The following is a 27,240-nucleotide window of genomic DNA, read 5'->3' as shown; positions in this document are numbered from 1 at the left end:
TCGGCAGATGTAATACAAGATGATGAACAAGCTCACAAGTAGTGCATTTTGGGGCGGCAGGTAGCCAAGTGGTTAGAGCGTTGGGCCAATAACCAAAATGTTGCTGGATCGAATCCCCGAGCTGACATTGTAAAAATCTGTCGTTCTGCCCCTGAACAAGGCAGTTAACCCACTGTTCCCCGATAGGCCATCAATGTAAATAAGAATTTGTTCTTAACGGACTTGCCTGGTTAAATAAAAACTAGAGTAGGAATAGAGTTTAAAGTAAATAGCCTACTCTGGAGAGGAGAGAGAGGTGTTGAATGTAGAATACTTTCCAGAAATATGGAATAAAGACCCATATTCAAAAGTGGATACTATTATGACCCTAATAATTATTGCAGTGCCTGGAGAAACCTTCTAGGGAAGGTTTCTGCAGCATAATAGTATATACTAGAATACAGACTTTCCTTAACGAAAACCGTGTTTTAAGTACATTTCAAATTGGCTTCTTACCGAGCCAAATAACATCGACACCCTCCACACCTTTATCAAAAGACATGTTTATCAATCCACCAAGGGTCAACTATTGGCCTGCTTTATAGACTTCCAAAAAGCTTTAGATTCCATAAAGGACTTGTCCCCAAACTCACCCAAAGTGGAATTTGAGAAATAACCTAGTAAGTTATTAAGTTGGGGCGGCAGGGTAGCCTAGTGGTTTAGACTGTTGAACTGGTAACCAGAAGGTTGCAAGATCAAATCCCTCTGTCTTTCTGCCCCTGAACAAGGTAGTTAACCCACTGTTCCTAGACCAGTTAACCCACTGTTCCTAGACCAGTTAACCCACTGTTCCTAGACCAGTTAACCCACTAGACCAGTTAACCCACTGTTCCTAGACCAGTTAACCCACTGTTCCTAGACCAGTTAACCCACTGTTCCTAGACCAGTTAACCCACTGTTCCTAGACCAGTTAACCCACTGTTCCTAGACCAGTTAACCCACTGTTCCTAGACCAGTTAACCCACTGTTCCTAGACCAGTTAACCCACTGTTCCTAGACCAGTTAACCCACTGTTCCTAGACCAGTTTAACCCACTGTTCCTAGACCAGTTAACCCACTGTTCCTAGACCAGTTAACCCACTGTTCCTAGGCTGAAATTGAACATAAGAATTTGTTCTGAAGTTAAATAAAGATTATGAAAATACATGTTGAAATTAAATTGTTTTAAAAAAAAACACACCGATTTTTTTTCAGACTGGGGTCACCAATCTGAGACCGACATGGTTTAATATCTATATTGATGAATTTGCAACACAGTTTGAGCAATCTACAGCTCGAACAGAACAGGAGTTACATTCTAGTCTATCAGTGATAGATGTTGTCTCAACAGGAGTTACAACATAGTCTATCAGTGATAGATGTTGTCTCAACAGAACATAGTCTATCAGTGATAGATGTTGTCTCAACAGGACATAGTCTATCAGTGATAGATGTTGTCTCAACAGGACATAGTCTATCAGTGATAGATGTTGTCTCAACAGGACATAGTCTATCAGTGATAGATGTTGTCTCAACAGGACATAGTCTATCAGTGATAGATGTTGTCTCAACAGGACATAGTCTATCAGTGATAGATGTTGTCTCAACAGGACATAGTCTATCAGTGATAGATGTTGTCTCAACAGGACATAGTCTATCAGTGATAGATGTTGTCTCAACAGGGGTTACAACATAGTCTAACAGTGATAGATGTTGTCTCAACAGGGGTTACAACATAGTCTATCAGTGAAAGATGTTGTCTCAACAGGGGTTACAACAGTCTATCAGTGATATATGTTGTCTCAACAGGACATAGTCTATCAGTGATAGATGTTGTCTCAACAGGACACAGTCTATCAGTGATAGATGTTGTCTCAACAGGACATAGTCTATCAGTGATAGATGTTGTCTCAACAGGACATAGTCTAACAGTGATAGATGTTGTCTCAACAGGGGTTACAACATAGTCTATCAGTGAAAGATGTTGTCTCAACAGGGGTTACAACATAGTCTATCAGTGATAGATGTTGTCTCAACAGGACATAGTCTATCAGTGATAGATGTTGTCTCAACAGGACATAGTCTATCAGTGATAGATGTTGTCTCAACAGGGGTTACAACAGTCTATCAGTGATAGATGTTGTCTCAACAGGACATAGTCTATCAGTGATAGATGTTGTCTCAACAGGACATAGTCTATCAGTGATAGATGTTGTCTCAACAGGGGTTACAACAGTCTATCAGTGATAGATGTTGTCTCAACAGGACATAGTCTATCAGTGATAGATGTTGTCTCAACAGGACATAGTCTATCAGTGATAGATGTTGTCTCAACAGGACACAGTCTATCAGTGATAGATGTTGTCTCAACAGGACACAGTCTATCAGTGATAGATGTTGTCTCAACAGGACATAGTCTATCAGTGATAGATGTTGTCTCAACAGAAAATACTACTCAATAAAGAAAACAGTAGACAAAATTAAAATCTGGCTCCAAATATTTGGCTGCAAAATCCAACCAATCCTCCTGAATGTCAGTGAAATATGGGACCCACTGTTTTAGTCAAAATACACATCATGGCACAAAACACCCACAGAAAAACTGACCCTTGAATTTAGCAAAAACATCCTTCAGGTACACCGAAATTCCAGTAACCAGGGCAGAACTAGCAATATGTCCTCTTCTGCTGCCCACTGAAAAGAAAGGTAAGGCAACCTATCAAACGAACGGTCGTACAAACACAGAGCATTTATGGACAACAATCTCAGCCCGGAGAGTGGTGACCACTTAACAAAACACAAGATTGAAATGAACACAAGTGATCTGGCTCCAAGGGCAACATTTTGACAGCTGTAGGTGAATGATAAGAACACAAACATCAACTATCAACTGTTGGCGGAGTGAGGTCGAAGGTCAGAGAAAGATGGAACGCTAACGAACACTTGAACGAGACTTTAGGTGAACGCCAAACAAACAAAGCTCAACCTTAACCAACCTACCGAATTAGTGATCGTAAGCCTGGCCATTACATGGTTAGCAAGAGAGGACAGACTCAAAATGAACAACACCTTCTAATCACCTGCCCCATAAATTAATTAGAGACTTCCTTCTTCCCCAAATGTAAAATGTAAAGTAAAAAAAAGAAAAGTAAAACTTCCCACAAGTGGACAAAACATTAGGAACACCTGCTCTTTCCGTAACACAGACTGACCAGGTGAATCCAGGTGAAAGCTATGATCTCTTAGTGATGTCACCTGTTAAATCCACTAGATGAATTGGGAGGAGACTGGTTAAAGAAGGATTTGTAAGCCTTGAGACAATTGAGACATGGATTTCGTATGTGTGCCAAATGGGCAAGACTAAATATTTCAGTTCTTTGAATGTGATATGGTAGTAGGTGCACCGGGTTTGAGTGTGTCAAGAAATGCTGGGTTTTTCACGCTCATGTATCAAGACTGATCCCACCACCCAATAAGACATCCAGCCAAGTTGACACAACTGTGGGAAACACATGGAGCCAGCATCCCTGTGGAAAGCTTTCGACACCTTATAGAGTCCAAGCCCCCCGACGAATTGAGTCTGTCCTGAGGGCAAAATGGGAGGGGGGTCAACTCAATATTAGGAAGGTGTTCTTAATGTTTTGTACACTCAGTGTAGTGTGCCAGTCTATAACATCAATGCTGTTAAAGTTTCTTGTTTTTCCTCGGTCCTGTTTTCTCATCTCATCACTGATTGGAGGATATAAAAGAAACACTCACTTCCACCTGGCAAGTTTACGACAATAAAATTATCCATTAAAGTCCATAAAGAAATCACTGATATGGAATAACGAAATATTCTAATAGTATTAGACATAGGACCAAAAAAAATACTTGGAATTAGTCCCAAATGGCATCCACCCTATTCCTTATATAGTGCAGTAATTTAGTGCACTATGAAGGGAAGCAACCATGGTATGGTAGAAGAAGACAGTCCCAGCAGAGAGAGGTCTCTCTTGTCCTATGATGTAGCTCCACACTGTCTGGCTGCAGAAATGTCCTTGTTGTCCTCTGATCTACCTACCACAAATGGCCAAGTCTGTGGACAGATAGAGAGATAGATTTAATGAAAATACAAGACATATGAAGACGTATAGCAAAAAAAGGACGCATACCCATGACATGATGCAGCCACCACCATGCTTGGAGATTTGATGAGTGGTATTCAGTGATGTGTTGTGTTAGATTTGCCCCAAGCATTAGACTTACTGTTTAGGACATGAAGTTCACTTCTATGCCAACTTTATTTGCCAGTATTACTTCAGTGCCTTATTGTAAAACAGGATGGATGTTTTGAAATATTTTTATTCTCTACAAGTTTCCTTTTTTTCACTCTGTCATTTAGGTTAGTATTGTGGAGTAACTACATCCTCAGTTTTCTCCTGTCACAGCCGTTAAACTCTGTAACTGTTTTAAAGTCACTATTGGCCTCATGGTGAAATCCCTGAGCGGATTCTTTCCTCTCCGGCAACTGAGTTAAGAAGGACGCCTGTATCTTTATAGTGACTGGGTTGATACTCCATTCAAAGCCTATTTAATAACTTCACTCAAAGGAATTTTCAGCGGATGTTAATTTTACATTTTTTGTAACTGTCTGTAACTATCTATTTGTAACTATCTACCAATCGGTGCCCTTCTTTGCAAAGCATTGAAAAACCTCCCTGGTCTTTGTGGTTGAAAATTCACAACTCAATAGAGGGACTTTACAGGTAATCGTATGGGGGTACAGAGATGAGGTAGTCATTCAAAAAGAATATCGACACTATTATTGCACACAGAGTCCATGCAACTTATTATATGACTTGTTAAGCACATTTTTACTCCTGAACTTATTTAGGCTCCTTACCATAACAAAGGGGTTGAGTACTTATTGATATAAGACATTTCAGCTTTTACATTTTTAATTAAATTATAAACATTTCTGAAAATATAATTCCACATTTACATTATGGGGTGTTGTGTGTGTGTGTGTGTGTGTGTGTGTGTAGGCAAGCGACAAAAAGTCAAGGGGTGTGAATACCTTCTGAAGGCCCTGTATTCAGTTACTCATAAATGGTCTGACTCTCACCACACCGAATCATACAGCGATATCAGAAAGGCAATGGATCCAACACTTTACATTGATCATTTTACTACATCCAATGGAATTAGTCTGGATAAGAGCCTCTGCTAAATTACCAAAATGGTGAATGTAAAAATTTAAATGTGTGTCTTTCATACACAAAGTTTACAGGGTCAAGTTTACAGGGTCAAGTGTACAGGGTCAAGTTTACAGGGTCAAGTTTACAGGGTCAAGTGTACAGGGTCAAGTTTACAGGGTCAAGTTTACAGGGTCAAGTTTCCAGGGTCAAGTTTACAGGGTCAAGTTTACAGGGTCAAGTTTGAATAAATCAATGCTTCCTACCAGGTTGACAGGGTGTACAAAGCTGCTCTCGTAGTGGTTGTCTTGCAGTAGCTGTCGGAGGTGTGATATATAGCTAGATGCTAGTCGCAGCGTGTCCAGTTTGGACAGTTTGGTGTCGGCCGGTACCCACGGCAGGCTGGTTTTCAGTCTGGAAAAGGCTTTGCTCAGCACCCTCATCCTCGCCCTCTCTCTGGCGTTTGCAGCGTTCCTTTGTATCTGCCGTCCTTCCACTACTTGTTTTCCTCCGGCAGCAGTGATGCGTGTTCGCTTGGTCTCGACTTCGTAACCTCCATCATTACCGAACTCGTCATCTGAGTACTCGGTGGAGGCGTAGTGGTTCTGTGCAACGTTCCGCTTGGTTTTACTGCTTTCGAACGGAGCGTCTGTCCGTTTGTGACGTGTCTCAATGTCCTCTCCGTCGCTTACTGAGCCGGTGGACATGTCTGTCTGTTTCACCTGTGCCCTGTAGCAGGACAGAGCTGGAGAGTTACAGGTGAGATGATTGAACTACCTCAACAATAGACTCTCTTACTTTGATGCTATGTCTGTGTATAGGTGGTTTGGGAAATGGACGGTCCACTTCTTCTGCTCCAGGTGTGTGAAGGCTGCTTCTTCAACCAAAATTACAATTTTAAAAAAATATTTAGAAAGTCCCTATAGTTGATCCATCTCATTCTCAGATTTCAGTATGATACTCTTAGTTTAGGAATATTTAGTTTACCAGTAAACTTAAAATTTATCTAAAGGGTAGTTCAGAGCTAAGTGTGTAGTCTCTTACATTCTCTACAGCAAGTCAAGTCTCTGTAAGACTGAAACCTGCCCCCTCTCTCACCCGGCTAATTTAAGTGTCCTGGAATTAGCAGGGCAACTGTGTTTTCAGGAACTCCCCCCCCCCCCCCCCCCCCCCCTACACCCTCTCTCTTTCTCTCTCGCTCTCTCTCTCTCCAAACCAGAGTGACCTCTCGTCTAGCATTACTGTACAATGGCAATGGGGGATGCCTAGTTTCTTCTTCGCTACTTGTTAGTCATCGATAAACAATATATGACTGGGAAATGATCTGGAAATGATTTCATGGTAGAATTTCCCAGATGTTCTGAAATGGTTTCCTGGATCTTTAATTCCATCAATTTCTCAGACAATATAAAACAGCGTTTCCCAAACTCGTTCCTCTCTGGACACCAAAGGGTCCACTTTTTTTTCATTTTTTTCCCCCCCAAACAGCACACAGCTGTTTCAAATGATCAAAGCTTGTGGGATTAGTTGATTATTTGAATGAGCTGTGTAGTGCTAGGGCGAACAAACCAAAACGTGCCCTGAGCTACGGGCACACTGTAACCTACTACACTGTAATATAATGATAAGGTTATGCTAGAGGTTGATTTATCTAGCGGGACAGGGGCAAAGCGAAAACCTACTGCACCATTTTTGTGTCCCAAAAGGCACCCTGTTCCCTATACAGTGCAGTACTTTTGACCAGGCGACATACCCAATGTAAAATCAGCTATCTCACTGTCTAGTAACCAGTCATTTCATTTTACCGCAGCCAACTTCATTGACAGAAACAGTTCTGTCATCCTCTCCAAACAATCGTCAGGCTAGCTAGATGGCAAGAATGCATCACAATCACACTGTGACGAGTCTCTCTCACACATCTTTTGGTAATAGAAATGTCCGAAGATCTTATCAAAAAAAGTGACTAATCCTGTGTGCGTTTCACAGAGGGATAGAGTTTCTGCAGATTGTCCTTTCACACGCGGCCTCAGCTGTCAGCGGTTCCCATGACATCTGGAGACAGGGGGCGTGGCAGAGGGTGGAGGTTAGGGGGGAGGGGACCCTCCACTTTCTCAGGGGAAGCAGCATTGACTGTGTCTCAAGTGGCACCCTATTCCCTACATAGTGCACTACTTTTGACCAGGATCCTATGGCACCCTATTCCCTACATAGTGCACTACTTTTGACCAGGATCCTATGGCACCCTATTCCCTACATAGTGCACTACTTTTGACCAGGATACTATGGCACCCTATTCCCTACATAGTGCACTACTTTTGACCAGGATCCTATGGCACCCTATTCCCTACATAGTGCACTACTTTTGACCAGGATACTATGGCACCCTATTCCCTACATAGTGCACTACTTTTGACCAGGATCCTATGGCACCCTATTACCTAACAGTTGAAGTCTGAAGTTTACGAACACCTTAGCCACCAGTTCGCCACTTAATTTTAAGAATGTGAAATGACAGATTAATAGTAGAGAGAATGATTTATTTCAGCTTTTATTTTTTTCATCACATTCCCAGTGGGTCAGAAGTTTACATACACTCAGTTAGTATTTGGTAGCATTGCCTTTAAATTGCTTAACATGGTTCAAATGTTTCAGGTAGCCTTCCACAAGCTTCCCACAATAAGTTGGGTGAATTTTGGCTCATTCCTTCTGACATAGCTGGTGTAACTGAGTCAGGTTTGTAGGCCTCCTTGCGCGCACACACTTTTTCAGTAGTTGCCCACACATTTTCTATAGGATTGAGGTCAGGGCTTTGTGAGGGCCACTCCAATACCTTGACTTTGTTGTCCTTAAGCCATTTTCCACAACATTGGAAGTATGCTTGGGGTCATTGTCCATTTGGAAGACCCATTTGCGACCAAGCTTTAACTTCCTGACTGATGTCTTGAGATGTTGCTTCAATATATCCACATAATTCTCCTCCCTCATGACGCCATCTCTTTTGTGAAGTGCACCAGTCCCTCCTTAGCAAAGCACCCCCACAACATGATGCTGCCACCCCCTTGCTTCACAGTTGGGATGGTGTTCTTCGGCTTGCAAGCCTCCCCCTTTTTCCTCCAAACATAACGATGGTCATTATGGCCAAACAGTTCTATTTTTGTTTCATCAGACCAGAGGACATTTCTCCCAAAAGTGCGATCTTTGTCCCCATGTGCAGTTGCAAACCGTAGTCTGGCATTTTTATGGGGGTTTTGGAGCAGAGGCTTCTTCCTTGCTGTGTGGCCTTTCAGGTTATGTCCATATAGGACTCATTTTACTGAATATATAGATACTTTTCTACCTGTTTCCTCCAGCATCTTCACAAGGTCCTTTGCTGTTGTTCTGGGATTGATTTGCACTTTTCTTTCCAAAGTACGTTTATCTCTAGAAGACAGAACGCATCTCCTTCCTGAGCGGTATGACGGCTGCGAGGTCCCATGGTGTTCATACTTGCGTACTATTGTTTGTACAGATGAATGTGGTACCTTCAGGAGTTTGGAAATTGCTCCCAAGGATAAACCAGAATTGTGGTCTTGGCTGGTTTCTTTTGATTTTCCCATGATGTCAAGCAAAGAGGCACTGAGTTTGAAGGTAGGCCTTGAAATACATTCACAGGTACACCTCCAATTGACTCAAATTATGTCAATTAGCCTATCAGAAGCTTCTAAAGCCATGACATCATTTTCTGGAATTTTCCAAGCTTTTTAAGGCAGTCAACTTAGTGTATGTAAACCTCTGACCCACTGGAATTGTGATGCAGTGAATTATAAGTGAAATTATCTGTCTGTAAACAATTGTTGGAAAAATGACTTGTGTTATGCACAAAGTAGATGTCCTAACCGACTTGCCAAAACTATAGTTTGTTAACAAGACATTTGTGGAGTGGTTGAAAAACGAGTTTTAATGACTCCAACCTAAGTGTAGGTAAACTTCCAACTTCAACTGTACATAGTGCACTACTTTAGACCAGAGCCATATGGCACCCTATTCCCTACATAGTGCACTACTTTAGACCAGAGCCATATGGCACCCTATTCCCTACATAGTGCACTACTTTAGACCAGAGCCATATGGCTCCCTATTCCCTATATAGTGCACTACTTTAGACCAGAGCCATATGGCTCCCTATTCCCCACATAGTGCACGACTTTAGACCAGAGCCATATGGCACCCTATTCCCTATATAGTGCACTACTTTAGACCAGAGCCATATGGCTCCCTATTCCCTACATAGTGCACTACTTTTGACCAGGATCCTATGGCACCCTATTCCCTACATAGTGCACTACTTTTGACCAGGATCCTATTGGTGCCATGTTCCTTCCTGTCCTTGTTTCCCTTCCTTCATAAGCAGTGTAGCTCTTCCTCAACCTCTCCTTTCAGGTCGAGGCTGATGTTGCCCCTAACCACAGATCTAGAATCACATCTGGACTCAGATCACTATAATATATATATTTTTTTAAGTTTTAAATAAATCAAAAATGTAATACAAAATTCTCTACCAAGTTTAGTGGTGAAAACAAATTGCAGCAGAAGCACAGTCAGAATATACCTCCTCCTTGTTCTGAGGAATATTCCCAGTACATCTGATAGCTATGAGTAGGCCTAGTCAGTCCCCGGTAATTGGGGTGAAATTGTGATTTTTATTACAACAGTAACTTTGGGCCAGCGATTATCTAACGGCACAGCTGAGATCCCAATCCATGCTGGTGGATGGCCATGCCAAGTTCACTAGAAAGAGAACGGGATGGATGGAGATATGGAGGGAGATATGGAGGGAGGGAGGGAGGGAGGGAGGGAGGGAGGGAGGGAGGGAAGGAAGGAAGGAGGGAAGGAGGGAGAGATGGAGGGTGGGAGAGATGGAGGGAGAGAGAGAGAGATGGAGGGAGGGAGGGAGAGAAGGAGAGATGGAAGAAGGGAGAGATGGAGGGAGGGAGGGAGAGATGGATGAAAAGATGGAGGGAGAGAGAGATGGAGGGAGGTAGAGATGGAGGGAGAGAGAGATGGAGGGAGGGATAGATGGAGGGAGGGAGAGATGGAGGGAGGGATAGATGGAGGGAGGGAGAGATGGAGGGAGAGAGAGATGGAGGGAGGGAGAGATGGAGGGAGGGAGAGAAGGAGGGAGGGAGAGATGGAGGGAGAGAGAGATGGAGGGAAGGAGAGATGGAGGGAGAGAGAGATGGAGGGAGAGAGAGAGAGAGAGATGGAGGGAGAGATGGAGGGAGAGATGGAGGGAGAGAAGGAGAGATGGAGGGTGGGAGAGATGGAGGGAGAGAGAGATGGAGGGAGGTAGAGATGGAGGGAGGGAGAGATGGAGGGAGAGAGAGATGGAGGGAGAGAGATGGAGGGAGGGAGAGAAGGAGAGATGGAGGGAGGGAGAGATGGAGGGAGGGAGAGATGGATGGAGAGATGGAGGGAGAGAAGGAGAGATGGAGGGAGGGAGAGATGGAGGGAGAGAAGGAGAGATGGAGGGAGGGAGAGATGGAGGGAGGGAGAGATGGAGGGAGAGAAGGAGAGATGGAGGGAGGGAGAGATGGAGGGAGAGAGAGATGGAGGGAGGGAGAGAAGGAGAGATGGAGGGGGAGAAGGAGAGATGGAGGGAGGGAGAGATGGAGGGAGAGAGAGATGGAGGGAGGGAGAAATGGAGGGAGAGAGAGATGGAGGGAGGGAGAGATTTAGGGAGAGAGATGGAGGGAGGGAGAGAAGGAGAGATGGGGGGAGGGAGAGATGGAGGGAAGGAGAGATGGATGGAGAGATGGAGGGAGAGAAGGAGAGATGGAGGGAGGGAGAGATGGAGGGAGAGAGAGATGGAGGGAGGGAGAGAAGGAGAGATGGAGGGAGAGAAGGAGAGATGGAGGGAGGGAGAGATGGAGGGAGAGAGAGATGGAGGGAGGGAAGGAGAGATGGAGGGAGGGAGAGATGGAGGGAGAGAGAGATGGAGGGAGGGAAAGATGGAGGGAGAGAGAGATGGAGGGAGGGAGAGATGGAGGGAGGGAGGGAGGGAGAGATGGAGGGAGTGAGAGAGATGGAGGGAGTGAGAGAGATGGAGGGAGTGAGAGAGAGATGGAGGGAGGGAGAGATGCAGGGAGAGAGAGATGGAGGGAGGGAGAGAAGGAGAGATGGAGGGAGGGAGAGATGGATGGAGAGATGGAGGGAAAGAAGGAGAGATGGAGGGAGGGAGAGATGGAGGGAGAGAGAGATGGAGGGAGCGAGCGAGAGAAGGAGAGATGGAGGGACAGAAGGAGAGATGGAGGGAGGGAGAGATGGAGGGAGAGAGAGATGGAGGGAGTGAGAGATGGAGGGAGAGAGAGATGGAGGAAGGGAGAGATGGAGGGAGAGAGAGATGGAGGGAGGGATAGATGGAGGGAGAGAGAGATGGAGCAAGGGAGAAAGGGATGGAAGAGAGCTACTCTATACCACTCCTCTCCATAGCATCCAGACAGCTGAAGGGAGGATGTCTAATTCACGCCAGGGTTGCATCCCACTCCCAAATGACACCCTATTGGTTATTTCGTGTGCTACTTTGAACCACTTAGCTTGATCCCTTTTGGCCCTGGACAAAAGTAGTGGACTATATAAGAAATAGGGTATCATTTGGGATGCATGTTTAAGACTCTACTGTTGCACATTTTGCCTGTTATTTGCTTAAAGAAAATGAGCATTGTTATTTCTGGATCTATATGTACAGTACATTGCCCTTGTATAGTTGGATGAATTCATAGACACACTGTTAATTAAGCCTGAGTGGTGGCTTTCAGTTCCTTTCTGTTCTCACAGTGTCCATGAATTGCCTCTTGAGACAGAGCGTTCCGTTGGGAACTTAGGAACATCACAGAGCGTTCCGTTGGGAACTTAGGGACATCACAGAGCGTTCCGTTGGGAACTTAGGAACATCCCAGAGCGTTCCGTTGGGAACTTAGGGACATCACAGAGCGTTCCATTGGGAACATAGGGACATCACAGAGCGTTCCGTTGGGAACATAGGGACATCACAGAGCGTTCTGTTGGGAACTTAGGGACATCACAGAGCGTTCCGTTGGGAACATAGGGACATCACAGAGCGTTCTGTTGGGAACTTAGGAACATCACAGAGCGTTCCGTTGGGAACTTAGGGACATCACAGAGCGTTCCATTGGGAACTTATGGACATCACAGAGCGTTCCGTTGGGAACTTAGGGACATCACAGAGAGTTCCGTTGGGAACTTAGGGACATCACAGAGCGTTCCATTGGGAACTTAGGGACATCACAGAGCGTTCCGTTGGGAACTTAGGGACATCACAGAGCGTTCCGTTGGGAACTTAGGGACATCACAGAGCGTTCCGTTGGGAACTTAGGGACATCACAGAGCGTTCCGTTGGGAACTTAGGGACATCACAGAGCGTTCCGTTGGGAACTTAGGGACATCACAGAGCGTTCCGTTGGGAACTTAGGGACATCACAGAGCGTTCCGTTGGGAACTTAGGGACATCACAGAGCGTTCCGTTGGGAACATAGGGACATCACAGAGCGTTCTGTTGGGAACTTAGGGACATCACAGAGCGTTCCGTTGGGAACATAGGGACATCACAGAGCGTTCCGTTGGGAACTTAGGGACATCACAGAGCGTTCCGTTGGGAACTTAGGAACATCACAGAGCGTTCCATTGGGAACATAGGGACATCACAGAGCGTTCCGTTGGGAACTTAGGGACATCACAGAGCGTTCCGTTGGGAACTTAGGGACATCACAGAGCGTTCCGTTGGGAACTTAGGGACATCACAGAGCGTTCCGTTGGGAACTTAGGGACATCACAGAGCGTTCCGTTGGGAACTTAGGGACATCACAGAGCGTTCCGTTGGGAACTTAGTGTTACTACAGTGTTAGTGTAACTACAGTGTTAGTGTAACTACAGTGTTAGTACACAGTGGTGTTAGTGTAACTACAGTGTTAGTACACAGTGGTGTTAGTGTAACTACAGTGTTAGTGTAACTACAGTGTTAGTATATAGTGGTGTTAGTGTAACTACAGTGTTAGTGTAACTACAGTGTTAGTATATAGTGGTGTTAGTGTAACTACAGTGTTAGCATACAGTGGTGTTAGTGTAACTACAGTGTTAGTACACAGTGGTGTTAGTGTAACTACAGTGTTAGTATATAGTGGTGTTAGTGTAACTACAGTGTTAGCATACAGTGGTGTTAGTGTAACTACAGTGTTAGTACACAGTGGTGTTAGTGTAACTACAGTGTTAGTACACAGTGGTGTTAGTGTAACTACAGTGTTAGTGTAACTAGAGTGTTAGTGTAACTGCAGTGTTAGTGTAACTACAGTGTTAGTGTAACTACAGTGTTAGTGTAACTAGAGTGTTAGTGTAACTGCAGTGTTAGTGTAACTACAGTGTTAGTGTAACTACAGTGTTAGTGTAACTGCAGTGTTAGTGTAACTACAGTGTTAGTGTAACTACAGTGTTAGTACACAGTGGTGTTAGTGTAACTACAGTGTTAGTACACAGTGGTGTTAGTGTAACTACAGTGTTAGTGTAACTGCAGTGTTAGTGTAACTGCAGTGTTAATGTAACTACAGTGTTAGTGTAACTACAGTGTCAGTGTAACTACAGTGTCAGTGTAACTGCAGTGTTAGTGTAACTACAGTGTTAATGTAACTACAGTGTTAGTATAACTACAGTGTCAGTGTAACTACAGTGTCAGTGTAACTACAGTGTTAGTGTAACTACAGTGTTAATATAACTACAGTGTCAGTGTAACTACAGTGTCAGTGTAACTACAGTGTCAGTGTAACTACAGTGTTAGTGTAACTACAGTGTTAATGTAACTACAGTGTTAGTGTAACTACAGTGTTAGTGTAACTAGAGTGTTAGTGTAACTACAGTGTTAGTGTAACTGCAGTGTTAGTGTAACTACAGTGTCAGTGTAACTGCAGTGTTAGTGTAACTGCAGTGTTAGTGTAACTACAGTGTCAGTGTAACTACAGTGTTAGTGTAACTACAGTGTCAGTGTAACTACAGTGTCAGTGTAACTACAGTGTCAGTGTAACTACAGTGTTATTGTAACTACAGTGTTAGTGTGACTACAGTGTCAGTGTAACTACAGTGTTAGTGTAACTACAGTGTTAGTGTAACTACAGTGTTAGTATAACTACAGTGTTAGTATAACTACAGTGTCAGTGTAACTACAGTGTTAGTATAACTACAGTGTTAGTGTAACTACAGTGTTAGTGTAACCATTTGTTTAGAGTTTGTAAAATTCTGTTTTTTTTCAGCTCTGTTCCTGCACTTTAGGCCTATATACAGTCATGGTGTCCTTTTCTCTCCAAGGGCCACCACACATATTCATCCATGGCATCAATGAGAGGGCATACGTTTCCTGGTCTCTCTCTCCCCCTCCGCTTTCTATTTCTCACATTTCCCTCTGTCTCATTGGTCAGGAATGTTCCCTAATCCAGGACTATTCCCATTACTTCCGTTAATCCCATTTATTCTCTGACCGTTTTCCACATGAAAACTTCCGGAATATATTGTTTGTCCAGCTCACCCTTGAACTTCCATCACGTTCTGGATTCTGGACCGTTACTCATAAAGCCTGATCTAGGATCTGTTTAGTCTTTTAGATTGTAAAGAAACAGATTAGGCTACATGGACAGGGAGGATCTGATCCTACTCTCTGACTCTTCATGAATACGGGCCGTTTATCCTATTCTGGACCTGCCCGGGCTGAGTTGAGAATGTAGAGTTGTGGGTTTCTATTCCCTTCGCGGAATAGCTCAATTCTGAATCCTCAACATAGGTGCCATTAACTGTAATTCTCTATCATACTGCTATACATCTAGCTAGACATAGTAACAGGTGAATAAGGGTTGTTGTAATTCTCTATCATACTGCTATACATCTAGCTAGACATATTGCCTGGTGAATAGGGGTTGTACACTATAAGATTGCTAAACCTGACCCTATGTCTGTATCTCATGTTGAGATTCTCTACATCTAACTCTGACCCTGTGTCTGTATCTCATGTTGTGATTCTTTACCTCTGACCCTATGTCTGTATCTCATGTTGTGATTCTTTACATCTAACTCTGACCCTATGTCTGTATCTCATGTTGTGATTCTCTACATCTAACTCTGACCCTATGTCTGTATCTCATGTTGAGATTCTCTACATCTAACTCTGACCCTATGTCTGTATCTCATGTTGAGATTCTCTACATCTAACTCTGACCCTATGTCTGTATCTCATGTTGAGATTCTCTACATCTAACTCTAGTCCTACAGGAGTAATATTACTTGTTCTCCACCCCACAGCAAACACAGTTGATTTAAAGGTGCAATAAGCGGAAATCGCTCTGCCATTTCCTGGTTACAATTTTTTTATAGCCTAATTTCAGTTTATGTGGCAAAACAAGCAAGAATCGTTGTACCATCTAAACCACTGTGAAATATATTTCACATCACCAAAAAATATTGTAGTTTCAGCTGTTTGAGGCTAAGGTACAAAACCCGAAAGTAAAAGACTTAAGAGAGAGAGAGAGGCAAAGAAACTGCACACATAGAACAGATCTACTGATTATTTGTCCACCTTGGGGAGGGGGGTACTGTCACGCCCTGACCATAGTTTGCTTGTATGTTTCTATGTTTTGTTTGGTCAGGGTGTGATCTGAGTGGGCATTCTATGTTACATGTCTAGTTTGTCTATTTCTATGTTTGGCCTGATATGGTTCTCAGTCAGAGGCAGGTGTTAGTCATTGTGTCTGATTGGGAACCATATTTAGGTAGTCTGTTTGATGTTGGGTTTTGTGGGTGATTGTTCCTGTCTTTGTGTTTGTTACACCAGATAGGGCTGTTTTCAGTTTTTCACATTTTCTTGTTTTTTGTATATTGTTCTATTTTCATCTTTATTAAAGATGTATCACAATAACCACGCTGCGTTTTGGTCCGCCTCTCCTTCCCAGGAAGAATCCCGTGACATTATTACTCTTTAGTTCAATGAGAATGACAGATCTATATCTTAAATTTCTATGTGAATTGAAGATCATGATTAGTTATTTATTAATAATTGGAGTCAGATGTGTTTAGCTGGGGCTGGGGGTAAGCGTGGCACTAATCAGGCCCCCGAGGCCTGGAAGCTGCCCATCCCTTCTATACATAGTGGAACATGAATGGGTTAATGTTTTTTGGGTGGGGGATAAAAACACCTGACCCTATGTCTGTATATCATGGTGAAATATTGACTTCCTCTGTCCTTGGTAGATCGTCTGTCCGGCAGGACATCCATCCACCGGGTTAGGGATTCAACAGACTGACTCAGCCAGACTGCAAGCTAAGGGGATTTCATAATAGGATTTATGTATCATCTGATTCACTATCATATATATTTGTTTTTAAATAGCATGAAAAGGTATTGGCTACAAGGAGAATGTTTCAGGCCAAGCGCGACTTTGTCTCTGTTCCAACTGGTAGCCTATACCCTTCCAAAAGGGTTCTTTGGCTGTCCCGCTAGGATAACACTTTTTGGTTCTAGGTAGAACCCTTTCTGGTTCCAGGTAGAACCCTTTCTGGTTCTAGGTAGAACCCTTTCTGGTTCCAGGTAGAACCCTTTCTGGTTCTAGGAAGAACCCTTTCTGGTTCCAGGAAGAACCCTTTCTGGTTCTAGGTAGAACCCTTTTGCGTTCCATGTAGAACCCTTGGTGGAAAGCGTTCTACCTGGACCCCAACAATTGTCATTTAAAAGGTTCTCCAATGGAGGGGACAGCGAAGGAACCCTTTTAGGTTGTAGTTAGCACCTTTATTTTTTTCTCTGAGAGTGTACTCCCTATTTGTAATTTTTTTAATTTTACTACTTAAGTCAGTTAAGAACCAATTCTTATTTTCAATGACGGCCTAGGAACAGTGGGTTGACTGCCTTGTTCAGGGGAAGAAGGACAGATTGTGTACCTTGCCAGCTCAGGGGTTTGAACTTGCAACCTCCGGTTACTAGTCCAACGCTCTAACCACTAGGCTACCCTGCCACCTCTACACTCTAACCACTAGGCTACCCTGCCACCTCTACACTCTAACCACTAGCCTACCCTGCCACCTCTACACTCTAACCACTAGGCTACCCTGCCACCTCTACATTCTAACCACTAGGCTACCCTGCCGCCTCTACACTCTAACCACTAGGCTACCCTGCCACCTCTACACTCTAACCACTAGACTACCTGCCACCTCTACACTCTAACCATTAGGCTACCCGACCACCTCTACACTCTAACCACTAGGCTGCCTGCCACCTCTACACTCTAACCACTAGGCTACCCTACCACCTCCACACTCTAACCACTAGGCTACCTGCCACCTCTACACTCTAACCACGAGGCTACCTGCCACCTCTACACTCTAACCACTAGGCTACCTGCCACCTCTACACTCTAACCACTAGGCTACCCTGCCACCTCTACACTCTAACCACTAGGCTACCTGCCACCTCTACACTCTAACCACTAGGCCACCCTGCCACCTCTACACTCTAACCACTAGGATACCTGCCGCCTCTACACTCTAACCACTAGGCTACCTACCTCCTCGACACTCTAACCACTAGGCTACCCTGCCACCTCTACACTCTAACCACTAGGCAACCCTGCACTCCTTTTGACCAGGCTCCATTTGGGATGCCAGCCAGAGAGCGAAGTCACAAGGCTATCTGAAACCAGGGGGATGCATTTATCATTTCTTTCTCTATTTAGTCAAGTAAAAAAAAAAAAATCAGAAGAATCCCTCAAATACGTTCCCAAAACCATCAGGATAATGGATGACTGCATGCGTATTGTTTTGGGAATCCCGGCTTGAAGGGGACATTTTAACATTTGTCCATCAACAATGGTCTCTCAGAGGTCGTGACCTCTCTATCGAAGCCCTTTTTTGTGCATCTCAAATTACCTACAAAGTGCACCACTTTTCACCAGGACCCTATCGATCGTAGGGTAGTTGTAAAACAGAATAGGGTGACATTTGGGACACGGCCCCCAGTCCGTCCACACAGTAGCTGTGGCTGATAGACGGAGGAGACAGGTGCTATTCCCAGGCTATGACATCAGCTGTGGCCATTTTGTGTTTTCTGCCCCAACCGACTCTTGGGTTTCCATGGTCACCGAGGTGGTTTCACAGCTGCAGAACGGATGATGTGTGACAACAGCTTCGCCATGGAATCAGTGCGCAGGATATCTGCAACTCATTTGAATCAGAGTCGTCCTGTATTAGAGACAAGATTTAAATGGTTTAAGTTGTCAATTTTAAGATGCAGGTATTACACTTTCACCAAACTATTTTTGGTGTAGTTTCAAAATGGTTTAGTAGTTAAAATTCCCAGGTTTCCAAGCAATCCCAGTTTGAGGACTCACTCTGTGTTTAAGGGTCAGGTTGGTTCGAGGGGGGCTGACAAAGAGACACGCAGATGTTGAGCATTTCCCACTGTAGAGGGAAATATTTTCCTGATGAAAACTCATTACAATTGCCAAAGACACATCTTCGTTTATTTGCCTACTTTGTGTGTGAACCACTTTTGGTTTTGGGGGTATGTGAGTGTGAGAATCCGGTATAATTCCCGAGCTTTAACACAGTTGTTGAGTGCTACTACTCTCTCACACACTTCAGAGCCAGGCTGGGTAAGAGCCAGGGGGTGTGGGCTGGTGTAGCGAAAGGCTAGCCTGATAGCATGTTGGGTTAAGAGTGGGCCTGGGAGAGCGCCAAGGGGTGTGGGCTGGTGTAGCGAAAGGCTAGTCTGATAGCACAGTGGATATAGAGTAGGGCTTGGTAAAGGAGGTGTACAGTAGGATGGTGCAGCTAAAGGCTAGTCTGTTAGCACAGTGGATATGGAGTAGGGCTTGGTAAAGGGGGTGTACAATAGGATGGTGTAGCTAAAGGCCAGTCTGTTAGCACAGTGGATATAGAGTAGGGCTTGGTAAAGGGGGTGTACAATAGGATGGTGTAGCTAAAGGCTAGTCTGATAGCACGTTGGGTTTAGAGTAGGGCTTGGTAAAGGGGGTGTACAGTAGGATGGTGTAGCGAAAGGCTAGTCTGTTAGCACAGAGGATATAGAGTAGGGCTTGGTAAAGGGGGTGTACAGTAGGATGGTGTAGCGAAAGGCTAGTCTGTTAGCACAGTGGATACAGAGCAGGGCTTGGTAAAGGAGGTGTACAGTAGGATGGTGTAGCGAAAGGCCAGTCTGTTAGCACAGTGGATATAGAGTAGGGCTTGGTAAAGGGGGTGTACAATAGGATGGTGTAGCTAAAGACTAGTCTGTTAGCACAGTGGATATAGAGTAGGGCTTGGTAAAGGAGGTATACAGTAGGATGGTGTAACTGAAGGCTAGTCTGTTAGCACAGTGGATATAGAGTAGGGTTTGGTAAGGGAGTAGGGCTTGGTAAAGGGGGTGTACAGTAGGATGGTGTAGCGAAAGGCTAGTCTGTTAGCACAGAGGATATAGAGTAGGGCTTGGTAAAGGGGGTGTACAGTAGGATGGTGTAGCGAAAGGCTAGTCTGTTAGCACAGTGGATATAGAGCAGGGCTTGGTAAAGGAGGTGTACAGTAGGATGGTGTAGCGAAAGGCCAGTCTGTTAGCACAGTGGATATAGAGTAGGGCTTGGTAAAGGAGGTGTACAGTAGGATGGTGTAGCTAAAGGCTTGTCTGATCTCAGACAGATTTGGGCTCTTGACTGTGCAAGGTTTTTCTATTTTTCCCTGAACTTTTTTTAGTTTGTACAACAGGATGCACATTTCTGTTTGAAAAAGTTAGCCTTAGCTTTCCTAACTGCCTGTGTATATTGGTTCCTAACTTCCCTGAAAAGTTGCATATCACGGCGGCTATTCGATGCTAATGCAGAACGCCACAGGATGTTTTTGTGCTGGTTAAGGGCAGTCAGGTCTGGAGTGAACCAAGGGCTATATCTGTTCCTGGTTCTACATTTTTTGAATGGAGCGTGCTTATTTAAGAATAACCAGGTATCCTCTACTGACGGGATGAGGTCCATGTCATTCCAGGATACCCCAGCCAGGTCGATTAGAAAGGCCTGTTTGCTGAAGTGTTTCAGGGAGCGTTTGACAATGATGAGGGCTGGTCGTTTGACAGCAGACCCATTACGGATGCAGGCAATGAGGCAGTGATCGCTGAGATCTTGGTTGAAAACAGCAGAGGTGTATTTGGAGGGCAAGTTAGTTAGGATTTTATCTATGAGGGTGCCTGTGTTTACGGATTTGGGGTTGTACCTGGTAGGTTCATACATAGTTTGTGTGAGATTGAGGGCATCAAGTTTAGATTGCAGTATGGCTGGGGTGTTAACTGGCATGTCCCAGTTTAGGTCACCTAGCAGCTCGAGCTCAGAAGATAGATGGGGGGCAATCAGTTCACATGTGGTGTCCAGGGCACAGCTGGGGGCAGAGTGTGGTCTATAGCAAGCGGCAACAGTGAGAGACTTGTTTCTGGAAAGGTGAATTTTTAGAAGTAGAAGCTCGAATTGTTTTGGTACAGACCTCAATAGTAAGATAGAACTCTGCCGGTTATCTCTGCAGTAGATTGCCACACCGCCCCCTTTGGAAGTTCTATCTTGGTGGAAAATGTTATAGTTAGGCCAGGATTCAGACATGGCTAAGACATCTGGGTTGGCAGAGTGTGCTAAAGGAGTGAATAAAACAAATTGAGGGAGTAGGCTTCTAATATTAACATGAATGAAACCAAGGCTTTTACAGTTACAGAAGTCAACAAATGAGAGGGCTTGGGGAGTTGGAGTGGAGCTAGGCACTGCAGGTCCTGGATTAAACTCTACATCACCAGAGGAACAGAGGAGAAGTAGGATAAGGGTACGGCTAAAGAACTGGCCGTCTAGCACGTTTGGGAACAGAGAGTAAAAAGAGCAGGTTTCTTGGCACGATAGCATAGATTCAAGGCATAATGTACAGACAAAGGTATGGTAGGAAGAGAGTACATTGGAGGTAAACCTAGGCGTTGAGTAATGTAGAGAGAGTTATAGTCTCTAGAGACGTTTAAACCAGGTGATGTTATCGCATATGTGGGAGGTGGAACAACATGGCATATTAAGGTATATTGAGCAGGGCTAGAGGCTCTACAGTGAAATAAGACAGTAATCACTAACCAGGACAGTAATGGACAAGTCATATTGATATTAGGGAGAGGCATGAGCACAATGTATGGGGACGATTTGACAATTTTTAATGGTTCCACCCAAAATACAACCATTCAGTTCCAGTATGTTTCAGACAGGTTATAAAATATACATACACTATTCAAATCATTTCAATCACATGCAATTATTATTACGTGCACACAATAATCTATGAACACATTGAGAAATACAAGTATAGTGTTTGCAGAGAGAGAGAGAGAGAGAGAGAGAGAGATCCATAATTAACCAATCAAAAGTGCATCAGAAATAGTATCCCCAATGATGAAGTCATTCATGCTAATCATAGTATCCTACAGTAAATTTTTAAAACAATATCAGTTCAAGTATTGTATATATAAAAATGAAAATCTTATATATTTTAAATATTCTTATCATATTGTTGATGGTCATGAATGAGGATTTACAATTCTGGTCTTTCCTAAATATTTCCCTGGTTTTCACAAATCCTGGTTGGAGGTTTCTGGATCTTTTGTTTATTTCCTTCTGATCCCAGGGATCTTCCACCCAGGATTCCTGGAAAACCCGACAAAATGGAATTTTGCAACCCTTAGTCACCAGTAAATTGAAGGACTCAAACGTTCTTGCGCTCGAGGACCTTCATCAGCGGGATCCAGTTGGAGCCCTTGGCTTGGCCCCAGTTTGACCTCTGCCTGTAACCTTTGACCTCTGTGGGCCCGTCATGTTCGTCTGCCTCCGATGTGATCTCCATCTTCTGGATCATCAGCTTCATCAGGTCGTGCTGCTTCTCCAGCACACTGGATATCTCCTTCAGTCTGTATGGGATTATATAGAGATATATACACAGGATATCTCCTTCAATCTGAATGGGATTATATAGAGATATATACACTGGATATATCCTTCAGTCTGTATGGGATTATATAGAGATATACATACTGGATATCTCCTTCAGTCTGTATGGGATTATATAGAGAAATACACACTGGATATCTCCTTCAGTCTGTATGGGATTATATAGAGATACATACTGGATATCTCGTTCAGTCTGTATGGGATTATATAGAGATATACATACTGGATATCTCCTTCAGTCTGTATGGGATTATATAGAGATACATACTGGATATCTCCTTCAGTCTGTATGGGATTATATAGAGATATACATACTGGATATCTCCTTCAGTCTGTATGGGATTATATAGAGAAATACACACTGGATATATCCTTCAGTCTGTATGGGATTATATAGATATATACATACTGGATATCTCCTTCAGTCTGTATGGGATTATATAAAGATATATACACTGGATATCTCCTTCAGTCTGTATGGGATTATATAGAGAAATACACACTGGATATATCCTTCAGTCTGTATGGGATTATATAGAGATATACACACTGGATATCTCCTTCAATCTGTATGGGATTATATAGAGATATACATACTGGATATCTCCTTCAGTCTGTATGGGATTATATAGAGATATAAACACTGGATATCTCCTTCAGTCTGTATGGGATTATATAGAGATATACATACTGGATATCTCCTTCAGTCTGTATGGGATTATATAGAGAAATACACACTGGATATATCCTTCAGTCTGTATGGGATTATATAGATATATACATACTGGATATCTCCTTCAGTCTGTATGGGATTATATAGAGATATATACACTGGATATCTCCTTCAGTCTGTATGGGATTATATAGAGATATACACACTGGATATCTCCTTCAGTCTGTATGGGATTATATAGAGAAATACACACTGGATATATCCTTCAGTCTGTATGGGATTATATAGAGATATAAACACTGGATATATCCTTCAATCTGTATGGGATTATATAGATATTTAACCACTGGATATCTCTACTTCAGTCTGGAAAATATAGAAACATGTTTGGTTTTATCAGTATGACTGGCTTCTCAATGTCTCAGCTTAGTTACAGTAGGGAGGCTCTCCTTGTTGCTCTGCTTAGTTACAGTAGGGAGGCTCTCCTTGTTGCTCTGCTTAGTTACAGTTGGGAGGATCTCCTTGTTGCTCTGCTTAGTTACAGTAGGGAGGATTTCCTTGTTGCTCTGCTTAGTTACAGTAGGGAGGATCTCCCTGTTGCTCTGCTTAGTTACAGCAGGGAGAATCTCCTTGTTGCTCTGCGTAGTTACAGTAGGGAGGATCTCCTTGTTGCTCTGCTTAGTTACAGTAGGGAGGATCTCCTTGTTGCTCTGCTTAGTTACAGTAGGAAGGCTTTCCCTGTTGCTCTGCTTAGTTACAGTAGGGAGAATCTCCTTGTTGCTCTGCTTAGTTACAGTAGGGAGGATCTCCTTGTTGCTCTGCTTAGTTACAGTAGGGAGGATCTCCTTGTTGCTCTGCTTAGTTACAGTAGGGAGGCTCTCCTTGTTGCTCTGCTTAGTTACAGTAGGGAGGCTCTCCTTGTTGCTCTGCTTAGTTACAGTAGGGAGGCTTTCCTTCTTGCTCTGCTTAGTTACAGTAGGGAGGCTCTCCATGTTGCTCTGCTTACTCTTAGTGTTAAGAACATATATGCAGTTAGTATGTTACTGTTGAGCACTTTCTTACAATTTGAGTTGCTTTTGAAAACGGGCAGAATGTAAAAATTAACATTTGGTCAAATCTCCCTGTGCTGCGTCTCTAGTCTATCTAACAGAGTGGCACTGGTTTTTACATAAGACCACTAGAGGCAGCTCACGCACCATTTAAAACACTCCAGATCCCTGATTGTGTGTGTGTGTGTGTGTGTGTGTGTGTGTGTGTGTGTGTGTGTGTGTGTGTGTGTGTGTGTGTGTGTGTGTGTGTGTGTGTGTGTGTGTGTGTGTGTGTGTGTGTGTGTGCGTGTGTGTGTGTGACATACCTGTACTTCTGTCTGCGTAGTTCAGCCTCGACAGAGGTTGAATTTGATGAGTTGGTCATTAGACGAGTCTGCACTTCGTTTGCTTCTCCTTGACTCCAGAAATTAAGTATTGAGGCCTTTTGAAAGAAAGAACAAAGAACCATTGATTTCTCCAAACCACAGTAAGTCCTATATACACACTATATACAGTATACTGTGTATATACTGTTTATATGTGTGTATAATACACAGCTCCAAAAAATAAAGGGAACACTAAAATAACACATCCTAGAGCTGAATGAATGAAATATTCTTATTAAATACTTTTTTCTTTACATAGCTGAATGTGCTGGCAACAAAATCACACAAAAATTATCAATGGAAATCAAATGTATCAACCCATGGAGGTCTGGATTTGGAGTCACACTCAAAATTAAGTGGAAAACCACACTACAGGCTGATCCAACTTTGATGTAATGTCCTTAAAACAAGTCAAAATGAGGCTCAGTAGTGTGTGTGGCCTCCACGTGCCTGTATGACCTCCCTACAACGCCTGGGCATGCTCCTGATGAGGTGGCAGATGGTTTCCTGAGGGATCTCCTCCCAGACCTGGACTAAAGCATCCGCCAACTCCTGGACAGTCTGTGGTGCAACGTGGCGTTGGTGGATGGAGCGTGACATGATGTCCCAGATGTGCTCAATTGGATTCAGGTCTGGGGAATGGGCAGGCCAATCCATAGCATCAATGCCTTCCTCTTCCTCTTGCAGGAACTGCTGAAACACTCCAGCAACATGAGGTCTAGCATTGTCTTACATTAGGAGGAACCCAGGGCCAACCGCACCAGCATATGGTCTCACAAGGGGTCTGAGGAGCTCATCTCGGTACCTAATGGCAGTCAGGCTACTTCTGGTGAGCACATGGAGGGCTGTGCGGCCCCCCAAAGAAATGCCACCCCACACCATGACTGACCCACCGCCAAACCGGTCATGCTGGAGGATGTTGCAGGCAGCAGAACGTTCTCCACGGTGTCTCCAGACTGTCACGTCTGTCACATGTGCTCATTGTGAACCTGCTTTCATCTGTGAAGAGCACAGGGCGCCAGTGGCGAATTTGCCAATCTTGGTGTTCTCTGGCAAATTAAAAACGTCCTGCACGGTGTTGGGCTGTAAGCACAACCCCCACCTGTGGACGTCAGGCCCTCATACCACCCTCATGGAGTCTGTTTCTTACAGTTTGAGCAGACACATGCACATTTGTGGCCTGCTGAAGGTCATTTTGCAGGGCTCTGGCAGTGCTCTTGCACAACGGCGGAGGTAGCGATCCTGCTGCTGGGTTGTTGCCCTCCTACGGACTCCTCCAAGTCTCCTGATGTACTGGCCTGTCTCCTGGTAGCACCTCCATGCTCTGGAAACTACGCTGACAGACACAGCAAACCTTCTTGCCACAGCTCGCAATGATGTGCCATCCTGGATTAGCTGCACTACCTGAGCCACTTGTGTGGTTTGTAAAATCCGTCTCAAGCTACCACTAAAGTGAAAGCACCGCCAGGATTCAAAAGTGACCAAAACATCAGCCAGGAAGCATAGGAACTGAGAAGTGGTCTGTGGTCACCACCTGCAGAACCACTCCTTTATTGGGGATTTCACAGAAGTGTGATTGACTTGGAGTTGCATTGTGTTGTTTAAGTATTCCCTTTAATTTTTTGAGCATATATATATATTTATCAACCTCTTTCTCTATAATGACTTGACTTAGACACCAATCGAGATTAATCTACTTATCATTCGCCTATTGTGGGATGGTAGAAGGTGAAGACTGTTTCGTTTTTCCCCAGTAGGATGGTAGAATGTGAAGACTGTTTCATTTTCCCCAGAAGGATGATAGAGGTGAAGACTGTTTCAGTTTCCCCAGTAGGATGGTAGAAGGTGAAGACTGTTTCATTTCCCCCAGTAGGATGGTAGATGTGAAGACTGTTTCAGTTTCCCCAGTAGGATGATAGAAGGTGAAGACTGTTTCATTTTCCCCAGTAGGATGATAGAGGTGAAGACTGTTTCAGTTCCCCCAGTAGGATGATAGAAGGTGAAGACTGTTTTAGTTTCCCCAGTAGGATGATAGAGGTGAAGACTGTTTCAGTTTCCCCAGTAGGATGGTAGAAGGCGAAGACTGTTTCATTTCCCCCAGTAGGATGGTAGAAGGTGAAGACTGTTTCAGTTTCCCCCAGTAGGATGGTAGAAGGTGAAGACTGTTTCAGTTTCCCCAGTAGGATGATAGCTGACCGATGTTTTCGCAAATGTTTTCTTTCGTACGAGTGTAAAAACGCATTGAAAACACAGGGAGCACTGATTTATTTGCCTCAAATGGGGATCAGCTTGTTTTGTGTCTTTCTTACCACCACATCAGTGGAACGCACCAGGTAGAGGGTTGCAAAATTACGGTAACTTGACCAAAATTCTGGTTGAAGGATTCTGGATATCCTGCTTATTCACTCCTGATTCATGGAATTTCTTAATCGGTATTTTTGGAAAACCTGGGAATTAGAGATATATTACCGACAGGAGTCATACCCACCTTGGAGCACTTGCGGTTGGGGTAGATGGTGAAGAATGACTGGTCTACTCTCTTCAACAACCAGTACGGCATCTTCTCCTCCAGATTGGTGTGGAGCTCGATCTGACATGGAAATAAATCAATGCCTTCAAGTCAACAAAATCAGCAAGTATGGCATTTTGTGATATTGAAGACTTTAAGAAAGGTTTTGGGAATAGTTGTAGGTCTATGATTAGGTACAGTATGATGAGGAAGGGATATTGACCCAATCAGAACAACTTTACAATACACTTCACGAATGAGGAAAGATGCAACACACTGAACAAGAATCCATTAGATGTTATGTATGGTGTCTGTAATTTTATCTTAACAAAAGGATGAGTGTCAGCTACACACCTGCATGGCTATTCTCTTCAGACCTGCGGTTCTCTTTACCTCAGCGATGTCTCCGACTGCCAAACCGATCTACA

At 43.9% G+C, this 27,240-nt stretch overlaps 2 protein-coding genes across 3 annotated transcripts in view; both read right to left on the bottom strand.

Annotated features, from left to right (window-relative positions):
* Positions 1–3,339: 3,339 nt before the first annotated feature.
* Positions 3,340–6,306, bottom strand: LOC118937435 (musculin-like). Its single transcript, XM_036936609.1, has 2 exons — positions 5,462–6,306; positions 3,340–4,096 (listed from the first exon to the last, which is right to left on the bottom strand). Exons 1-2 carry the CDS (start codon positions 5,900–5,902, stop codon positions 4,019–4,021), a joined length of 519 nt encoding a protein of 172 aa, XP_036792504.1. The 5' UTR covers positions 5,903–6,306; the 3' UTR covers positions 3,340–4,018.
* A 15,024-nt stretch (positions 6,307–21,330) lies between these two features.
* The window catches only part of LOC110536527 (transient receptor potential cation channel subfamily A member 1), a 76,824-nt gene continuing 70,914 nt past the window's right edge, over positions 21,331–27,240 (bottom strand). For both annotated transcript variants that reach the window (XM_036934674.1, XM_036934675.1), the window contains exons 25-28: positions 27,167–27,235; positions 26,792–26,893; positions 24,244–24,359; positions 21,331–22,176 (exon numbers count right to left, since the gene is read on the bottom strand). In XM_036934674.1, coding sequence (XP_036790569.1) covers positions 21,975–22,176; positions 24,244–24,359; positions 26,792–26,893; positions 27,167–27,235 — 489 coding nt within the window. In that variant the 3' untranslated portion in view covers positions 21,331–21,974. The remainder of the gene's footprint in view (positions 22,177–24,243; positions 24,360–26,791; positions 26,894–27,166; positions 27,236–27,240) is intronic.

Source organism: Oncorhynchus mykiss, chromosome 11 (genome assembly GCF_013265735.2).
Source record: "Oncorhynchus mykiss isolate Arlee chromosome 11, USDA_OmykA_1.1, whole genome shotgun sequence".
NCBI lineage: Eukaryota > Metazoa > Chordata > Actinopteri > Salmoniformes > Salmonidae > Oncorhynchus > Oncorhynchus mykiss.
Note: the sequence above shows the minus strand (reverse complement) of the source record. Positions and strands in the feature narration are given on the sequence as shown.

Excerpts from the sequence above, each read along its gene's own strand:
- LOC118937435 (XM_036936609.1), bottom strand. The coding sequence starts at position 5,902 with ATGTCCACCGGCTCAGTAAGCGACGGAGAGGACATTGAGACACGTCAC. Across the intron at positions 4,097-5,461 it reads TTGTACACCCTGTCAACCTG|ACTTGGCCATTTGTGGTAGG; the intron begins GTAGGAAGCATT and ends ATCTGTCCACAG.